At 45.4% G+C, this 9,541-nt stretch overlaps 1 protein-coding gene across 1 annotated transcript; it reads right to left on the bottom strand.

Moving 5' to 3' along the window:
* LOC142830472 (uncharacterized) lies at positions 1 to 4,972 on the bottom strand. The gene is given in 3 exon segments (XM_075935631.1): positions 1 to 458; positions 3,865 to 4,079; positions 4,498 to 4,972. Coding segments are annotated over 3 exon segments (1,065 nt in total). The 3' UTR covers positions 1 to 83.
* Between the last annotated feature and the right edge of the window lie 4,569 nt (positions 4,973 to 9,541).

Here is a 9,541-nt window from a genome sequence, read left to right as displayed (position 1 = left end):
TAAAATAAGTTAAGTACTCATGATCTAAAGTACTTCATTTTTTTAAAAAGTTCATTTAGCAGCCTCAGCACTTTGAGGCATGGTTAAGAGGGAGGAAGATAGGGTTGCAATCTCAGTCGATTATGATTTGGGGTTAGGGAGACTGTTGGAATTGTAGATGGATAAGACAATTCTGGAGCAGCAGGCACCAGCAAGGCTGGCGTTGGCACAACTGGCTGAAGAGATGGAGTTGGAGCAGGAGGCAGCAGTAGAGCTGGGGCTGGCATAGCTGGGTGAAGGGAACAGGTCACAGCAGCAGCTGCAGCAGAGGAGATGCTGAACTCCATTCCAATGGAATAACTCGGAGTCTGGATCTCTGGGTAATAAGGTAGAAGCAAGCCTGAAAAGAGAGCTTCAACCCTGGCATCTTGGGTCTGTCGTTTGAACTTCATACGACGGTTCTGGAACCAGGTTTTTATCTGAAAAATAGAAATCAATTCATTTTGCTGCATAGAGACATGTACACTGTTCTAGAAGTTTTAGAAATGTATTAAGTGTCTAATCGTTGGCCAAATTCTCCTGTTATAACTATATACAGTTGGAGCTTTAAAGACACTTATTCAACAATCAAAAGTACCCCAAGCCAATGGGTCAGCATACTGATGTAGTTTTATAGCTAATGTCTGGTGCTCATCATATCAGACCACCTTTGACTGCATCAGCTACCCATTTTCCAGCTGAATGAAGTAGAGGTGGCCTTTCAGTATGAGATCAAGAGAGACTCAGCCTCATAAACAAGTGCCTTAACTACTCTGCCACTGAAACTTCTTCATATAGAATTCCATTTTTGTAGTAAGTACAGAGAAAGAACAGCAGAAATTGTCCCCTATTCTTCAGAAAATTTAATTCAAATTGAATGTGGAAAAAATGGGTATTTTAGAGGGGAAAACCCTAAAAATATTAGCTTGAATAAGGTTAGCCTAGAACAGTTGCAGTTCCTTTATACAAAACGAAGACCAACAGCAGCCAAAATTAGATAGTATTGAAGTGTGCAGGAAGCATACCCAAACCTTAACTCTGTCCCTCTTTCCCCTCCCCATGAGTCTATTACATTTCTTAAAAACCTAATCTTTTGTCTCTCCACTGCACTTTAGGGGTGTGTCTAGACTCCATGCCTCCTTCGACGGAGGCATGTAGATTAGCCAGATCGGAAGAGGGAAATGAAGCCGCGATTAAAATAATCGCGGCTTCATTTAAATTTAAATGGCTGCCCCGATCTGCCGATCAGCTGTTTGTCGGCAGATCGGGAGAGTCTGGACGCGATGCCCCGACAAAGAAGCCTTTCTTCATCGACACAGGTAAACCTGGTTTCACGAGGCTTACCTGTGTCGATGAAGAAAGGCTTCTTTGTCGGGGCATCGCGTCCAGACTCTCCCGATCTGCCGACAAACAGCTGATCGGCAGATCGGGGCAGCCATTTAAATTTAAATGAAGCCGCGATTATTTTAATCGCGGCTTCATTTCCCTCTTCCGATCTGGCTAATCTACATGCCTCCGTCGAAGGAGGCATGGAGTCTAGACACACCCTAGGTGATTAGTACAAGTACTTTTGTCTCTAGTACACTCTTGATTAATAAACTGGCCAAATATTTTAGTAGATTGTATGTTATCCTATGTAAGTCATTAGTTATATTGGTACTCCAGATTCATATATGTAGACTTTAGTTTCACTAAGGCTATGTCTACACTCGCGGCTTCTTATGTGAGAAATATGCAAATGAGGCTAAGCGTGGAATATCGCCTAGCCTCATTTGTATACCTAATGAACCACCATTTTTGCAGCAGAGGCTCTTGCACCAGAAGAAGCTGTCTATACTGCCCCTTCTTGCACAAGAAAAACCCTCTTGCGTAATGCCGTTACGCCGAAAGGCATTGCGTAAGAGGGTTTTTCTTGTGCAAGAACGGGCAGTGTAGACAGCTTCTGGTGCAAGAGCCTCTGCTGCAAAAATGGCAGCTCATTAGGTATGCAAATAAGGCTCGGCAATATTCCACTCTTAGCCTCATTTGTATATTTCTCACACAAGAAGCCACGAGTGTAGACGTAGCCTAAGGGTACATCTACACTGCATGGTAGCCCAAAACATCTACTCCGCATCTACACAAGCCACCCATTATTTCAAAATATTTTTCAAATTCGCAGGTGTGCAATTTTGCCATCCCAGGAAACCAGGAAGGGATACATGAGGGATAAGGGGTGGCTCAAAATAGCATATTATTTCAAAAGCTGGCACTGTGTAGACATGCCACATTTCAAAATAAGCTATTTTGAATAGATTCAAAATAAGATAGGGTACGTCTACACTGCATCCCTAGTTCGGACTAGGGATGCAAATAGAGATGACCGAAGTAGTTAATGAAGCGGGGATTTAAATATCCTGCGCTTCATTAACATGAGCTCACCGGCACGCTAGTTCAAATCACAGCTGATTCGAACCAGGAAGAGTAATGTTAGTTCGGACTAAGGGCTTTAGTCCGAACTAACGCATCCTGGCGCACACTTCCTGGTTCGAATCAGCTGTGATTCGAACTAGCGCGCTGGCAAGATCATCTTAATGAAGCACAGGATATTTAAATCCTCGCTGCATTAACTACTTCGGTCGTCTCCATTTGCATCCCTAGTCCGAACTAGGGATGCAGTGTAGACATACCCATATGCACTTTGCGTATTCTATTTCAAGTTTAGGGTACTGTGTAGATGCACCCCAAGACTTTAGTAAGCATTAAATTTGGAAATTAAAACTGAAGCTCCAGTCTTGCTTATATCTAGGCATAGGCTCAACTTTAAGCACAACTATTCCTGCTGACATCTAGTAAAATGGGCTTGGGGAGTCACCAACCAAATAAGCATGCAATGTTATTTGCAGATAGGTAATTTGCTGTTCATACTGGGCCAAAGTAGCTAGAACACAATTGATTTCAGTGGACTTGTCCTCACCGCAAGCCAAGCAAGGAATAAACTGCTCATATTGTTGAGTTTTAGACACAACAAACCCCGAATCTTGGCAAGGATTAGACTAAACAACTGTTGCTAGCCATTCCAACCCTTTGGTTCTAGCATTCTATGTGGGATTACATTGCAGAGTCTAGGGATGTGCAGAGACTCCCAGCTTGCAAGCTGCTGGCCCATGGACTTTTTCTGCATTCCCTTATCCTTCCTGCCTACTGCTCAGCCCCCCTCCTGACTTTCTTAGCAGGGCGCTGCCCACTGGCTCCCCATATGTGATTTTTGCCTATTATTTTCTCTGTTGTAGCCACCCCATGCCAGTCAACACTGGCTGGTAGATGGGGATTGTTGATATCTATTCATTTTAGATCATTTGAATCTAAACACACAATTGGGACTTGAAGCGATGACATTGTGCTCGTAGTTAGCCTGGGCAAGTATGTATTTTGGTTCGGGGCAGGCATTCTCTGTCCCAGTCACTTTTTGTAACAGCTTATCAATTTGTAGTCTCATCTCCTGGACAGCCGATCCGCACTGCGCCGCACTGCGGGGAATCCTGCACTGCGCCCCCTGCCTAGGTAGCCTCTGGGAGTTAGGCGTATCAGTGCATTGAAGCCAGGAGGCCTCTCTCGTATTACACACGTGGCGCAGTATTTGAGACGCCCACTCCCAGACAGGATCCGCGCACTGAATTCAACGAGGGGAGGCCCAGTGTTGAGCTGGCACCCGCCTCGAGTGGCTCCAGCCCCAGGACAAGAGATGGGTTTAGAGCAGATACGAGCCGAGGACTCTCGCACACTCTTGGCCTCCATCAAGAGGGGGGACCGTCATCTGCTCCCCGCTCCTCTCAGCCTCCCCACCCCCCAGGGTTTGCCCCTCACCTGGGTCTGGGAGAGCTTCAGCACCCTGGACAGCCGCCGCTTCTCGCTGGCCCCGATGTAGCGCTGCTCCCGGAAGCTCCTCTCCAGCTCCTGCAGCTGCGAGGCGGAGAACTTGGTGCGGGGCCGCCCGGGCAGCGCGCAGTCCGAGCCGCTACCTTCTTCGCTCGCCTCCTCCGGGCATGCGGCGCTGCTCGGGCCACTTGCCTCCGGGGCGGCTGGAAAACGGGAGCAAAGCGTGAGGGGACCCCAGAGCAGCCCCACCCGCAGCCCCGTGCCCCAGCAGTGACATGGCGATTTCCACGAGACCTCCGTGGCCCTCAGGGCCCTTCTCCCCACGCCCGGGGATCTCTAGTGACCTCACCCCCCGCGGACCGAGCCGGGCCGGGCAGCACCCTCCAGCCAGGGTCCCCATTGCCGGGAGTGTAGGGCTCAGTGTGTAGGGCCGCTTAGCCGGCCCCCTCCCCTGGGGACAGGCCGCGATTGTCCCCTAGGCTCTGGGACCCTTTTCTCCCGGGCTGGGATGCTCTGATGCTCCGCCGCCCCTGGAACCAGGAGGTCTCGTGGCGCTGTACGAGACACGCGCCCCAGTTCCTCTGCCCCGTGACATGCGTGGATGGCAGCGCGGGCACTCACCGTGGGCTCCTGGGCTCCGCCGAGCGCCCTCCGGCGGCCTCCCCCGGCTGCTGATGTTTGACCCGGGAAGTGCTGGGTTTCCCTTCTGATGGCCGCTGGCACCGGCTGCATTCCTGGGCAGGGGTTGGTCTCCCTGTGGGGGGTGGGTGGGAGACACGCGGGTTCCAGGCTGAGGTTTCTCATGGCTGCTCTGAGCGAGCCACTCCACTGTGAAAGACCCTTTCTCCATCCTTCGTGCCCCCTCTCAGCCCTACCTCTCCCCCGCTGGCCAACTACGCGACCCCTCGCTCGCCCAACATTTAAAGCTCCCTCCGCGACGTGATTTGAAAAGGCCCAAAGCATCAAATGAGGCCGAGAACAAAGGGCCCCATTGAGACCCTTTAATCTCCCCTTTCAGGTGATTGTTACATCCGACTAATCTCTGAACACAGTTGTTAACAGGACTCAAGGCTACCTGACCTGGCGCCAAGTTCATCTCGGAATCACCCTCTAATGATACAGCTGGTAATAATTACATCAGGGCCTGCGCTTTTGTCTTACCCCCTGCAGCGGTAGCGCCATGCGGGGCCTGGGGATCTGGAGCGTCGAAGATCAAGAACAAAGCCCCAGAATGGGCTGGTCGAAACAAACTCGAACGATGCTGCCTGGTCTCTTGCCATGGGGTTGGAAAGCCCCCACGCTCTGTTACCGTGCCAGCGGGGATCCAGGGACAGGTAGAGAGAGCCAAGCAGACCCACGGGCCAGGGCAGCAGTACTGGGATAGCTCTAGCCTGGAGGGAGAGAGGGTAAAACACCTCTGTGCGTTGTTTGAACTCAGCCCTGTATGCAACGTAGTTTGATGCAAGTTTCTGTATTTCTTTCTACTCCGAAATTGTGTCTTACCTACACGTTTCCAAACCACCAGTAGTCTTGTGGCACCTTAGAGACTGACACAAACATATCTAGTATCAGAGGGGTAGCCCTGCTAGTCTGAATCTGCAAAAGCGAGGAGGAATCCTGTGGCACCTTATAGACTAATGGATTTATTGGAACATAAGCTGTGGGCAAACCCCACTTCCTCAGCTGAGTGTGTAAGGTGCCGCAGGACTACTCCTTGTTCTTAAAGTTACAGACTTAACGAGGCTGTTCCTCCGAGCTTACATATTTCAGACATGGTCCTGAGTCAAGAGACGTCTCTCACAAAAACCATATTGACTTTAGTAGTGCAGAATAAGTTCCCTTGTTAATAGGTCAGAAACGATTACTTTGCTCCTTTGTTTGGCAGCGTGATCTAGCTCTTTTGATCCTGTAGTAGGCGGACTGCAGAGATAATTAATTTATTGTGATTTTATTTTAGAAGGAAACCGGGGGGGGAAGGGAACCGGTTGGATGTCAGAGCTTCGGGCAGAAAGGAGGAGGAACCTGCGGAAATAGCTGCCTGGTTTCGAAGCGAACTGTCAATGTCTGGGAGAAGAAAAAAATAGAAAAGAAACGGGGCTGGTGCATTTCAGTGTAAACAGCCCTAATGTTTTTATAAAGTAGATCAAAGAAGAGTGTAAACTATGTTAAAGAGGCAAAGGGATGTTTCAGATAAGAGCGAGAAAAGAATCACTTTTACAATCTGAAGTGCGTCTGGGACAGCAGAGTCCTTAGCTTCGGCAAATACTGGCTAACACTTTTACAGGTTGTTTCAGTCAACAGTCGCCAACTGTATGAGTTTATACAGCCCAGAGATAATGAACTAGCTGATGTGCTTCCACTCCTCCGTGCTGATCTGAACATGTTTGAGATATGCTAATTCTGAGACTTCAAAGGATTCTTGTCAGCCTGTTATGAACGGTGCTATATTTGCAGTGAGATGGTGAAAGTCAGATAACTCCACTCTCTGGGATGTCTGTTTCCCCTGGCTCATGCAATTTCCCAGCAAGGCTATGGATTTTCCCCTCATATACTATAATGTGCTTTAGATGCTCTTGTGGTTAATGCACTACATGACATGAGTCAGCAACTCTGAGACCTCTGGTGACTACCTATCCTGAATAAATGTCACAGTTAAATCCCTAGTTATTTTCCATGATTTCCCCATCTAATTAGCCAGTTATTGAGTCTGCTTATCTTTTTCATCAGCAGTGCATATTTTATGAGGTAATCTGCATGTCATAAAAGAACAAGACAAGCATTTTAAAATTTGTATGTATCTTACATAATTGTTAATTAAGCAAAATGACTAAGGACTGTAGTTCCACTTTTGTAGCAGCATTTCCTTTATTTTGCCTGGAAACTGCAGGTGTATTGAGAATGGTAACATTCTCTTGGTCAGTGTGGAAAAGGGTAGGGAAGAATCATGTTATAATAAACTATTCTACAGAAATCCTAACTCTCATCTGTAAATAATGCCTAAGTGGAAAAGGCCCTCAAGGTCTTAAAATATATTATACCTGGCCACTTTTTTGTGTTTTTACTTAAAACAATATTAATTTTAATGAAACTGCTGTAGACAGTTTTTCCCATTTTGACAAAGCTCTCTTTAGATTGGTTTTATCCAGTTTTTTCCTTGCTGTTTAAAACCTAACAGCTGTTTTCATTAGTGACAAGGGGTGATCTTGATCCTAGTATGGCAGTATAGACTAGTAATGGGTTATGGCTGGGAGAGAGATTCTTGTAGGTGATTTCCTTACAAAAGGAATTTTTAAAATTTATTTTAAAATATAGATCCAATCTTACAAGCATTTACACTTGCTTAACTGTACACTTGTGTGTAGTCCCATTTGACTCATTCCACTAATCAGGTGAATAACTGTTTTCAGGGTTAAAACCTTATTGTTAATTAGTACATCAAGTTTTTTCTGACTGAGTATATAAAATAACCTGTAAACTGAACCAAATTTTGCTCATGTCAGTAACTAGAGAAAATACAATGCAGTAACAATACAATCATTTTTTAAATGAAAATCCAACGAAGTAATTAAAGTGAGATCCACAAAAGGATTAAGGTGCTGTAACTTTTCTTTAGACACTCTTCTTATACTCTGTTAAAATTTCACTGACTTCAAAAGCCTCCCAAGTTAGGCAAGTTGAAGAAAGTCACTTAATTAAAACCTTTCCTTTTCTATTGCACTCCTACTTCTAAGCACTCAAGAACATATACTGCACAATGCCTAATGCATTCAAAGTACACATTACTTGCAATGCAATAGAAAATAAAATTTTATCAACATGATGTGCCAATATTTTCCTGGGTATTTGTGTGTGTACATGTGCTTGCTGTATAAAATGTTCTACTTTGCTACAGCCTTATTTTAAAAAAAGTATTTTGAGTCTATATACAAAAATCAGTTCTTAAGGTTTTGGTCTAATATTACATCTGTGTCAGTTTATATAATATTTCACAAAACAAATGAAACTTGAGGCTTTTTCTGTTCATGAAAATAACAGACAAAATAACTCAAGCAAAATAACATTGTTTCAGCCTGATAACTGTATAGATTTTTTTTCCTGGTAAGAAATTCCAAGGAAACCATAATAATAACTAGCACACACAAACTGGGAGGTGGTGAAACCAATGGAATTTACTGTTTCCACTGCTTTGGGGTAAATACTCAAAAGCCTAAAACAAGGGGCAGGGATATATACATCAAATGATTTGTACATTATAAAAAGGATTTATTTCAAATGCAAAACCAAGCTTAAGGAAAAACTCCCCATTTTGAAACCAAAACTACTTTGATGAGATAACTAATCAGTAAACTGCCATGATACTTTAAGTAGATACTTCATGAAAGGAATCCCAGTTTAAGCAGTCATTTGTGTAGTTAGCAATTAACAGTTGTCAAGTGCTGTGATGAAACAATGTCCACACCTTCAGTATTCAGTATCATCTGTGTATAAATAACCACATTAACAGCAACATTTAAATAGCACAAAATAAGCAAGACTGCATCATGTACACCATCATGCACATGTACATCATGCACATGTACATCATGTACATCATGCACCATCACTGCATCATGTACATCATGTACTGCCCAGTGAACTCCCAGAAGTAATGTGACTGAGATCTTATTACTGTGATCTAAGGATACCCTTTTATAATGGAAAATGCAGGACAATGTAGCACTTTAAAGACTAACAAGATGGTTTATTAGATGATGAGCTTTCGTGGGCCAGACCCACTTCCTCAGATCAATGGAGATCTCATTAAGATGCTTTGTTCTAAGTACAGCTATATAGCAGCTATCACCAACCAGTAGATCTACCTGTAGATCTTGGAGCCTCTGACAGGTGATGACTGGTTTGGCCAAGAGGCTATCAAATGCTAGCACTTCAACTGCCCTTCCTTCCACTGCTGTGCACCTCCTGCCCTTTGCTTTGGAGCTGTTCCCCTTTCCCACTCTGTATTTCATCTCCACAGAATGGAAGAGGCAGGCATAAGGCTTGGGATGGAGGGAGTTTACTGGTTGCTTTTGAGAGTGATGCAGGACCATCTGCACTGCACCACCATCCAGGAGCCACCTGTGGTAAACAGTGGTCAGCTGGAGCCTGCATCCTGAATCCCTGTCACTGTCATGTACACTCTCCTGCACCTCAAGCCCCTGACCTAGCCCCCTTAGATCCAAACTCCCTTACAGAGCCTTAGCCTGAACCCCCTCCTACACTCCAGCCTCTGCCCCAGGCTCAGTTCATAGCCCCTTTCACATTCTAAATCCCTTAGCCCAAGACCAGAGCCTGCGTCCCCACCCTGTGCTCCTGCCTGATGAAAGGGAGGAAGAATGGAGTGAGCAAGGGCAGGGCTTTGCAGAAGGGGCACAAGGGAGGAGGGGCAAGGGTTTGGGGGTTTGAGGTAGATCCTGGATTGCACTTAAATTCAAATAGTGATCTTGTGCTTAAAAAGATTGGAGATCCCTGCTATACAGCTATGCTTCCTCCATGCTATTTCAACTTAATGAATGATACATATTCTGATAGTAATAAGTATTGGTTTTAGCCATTGTTTACTGCATTATTTGGTACAGTTGCTCCTTGAGCATTGCTTCTGTTATGGAACTTAGGACCTGTCTATATT

The sequence above is a fragment of the Pelodiscus sinensis genome, chromosome 8 (assembly GCF_049634645.1).
Source record: "Pelodiscus sinensis isolate JC-2024 chromosome 8, ASM4963464v1, whole genome shotgun sequence".
NCBI lineage: Eukaryota > Metazoa > Chordata > Testudines > Trionychidae > Pelodiscus > Pelodiscus sinensis.
Note: the sequence above shows the minus strand (reverse complement) of the source record. Positions and strands in the feature narration are given on the sequence as shown.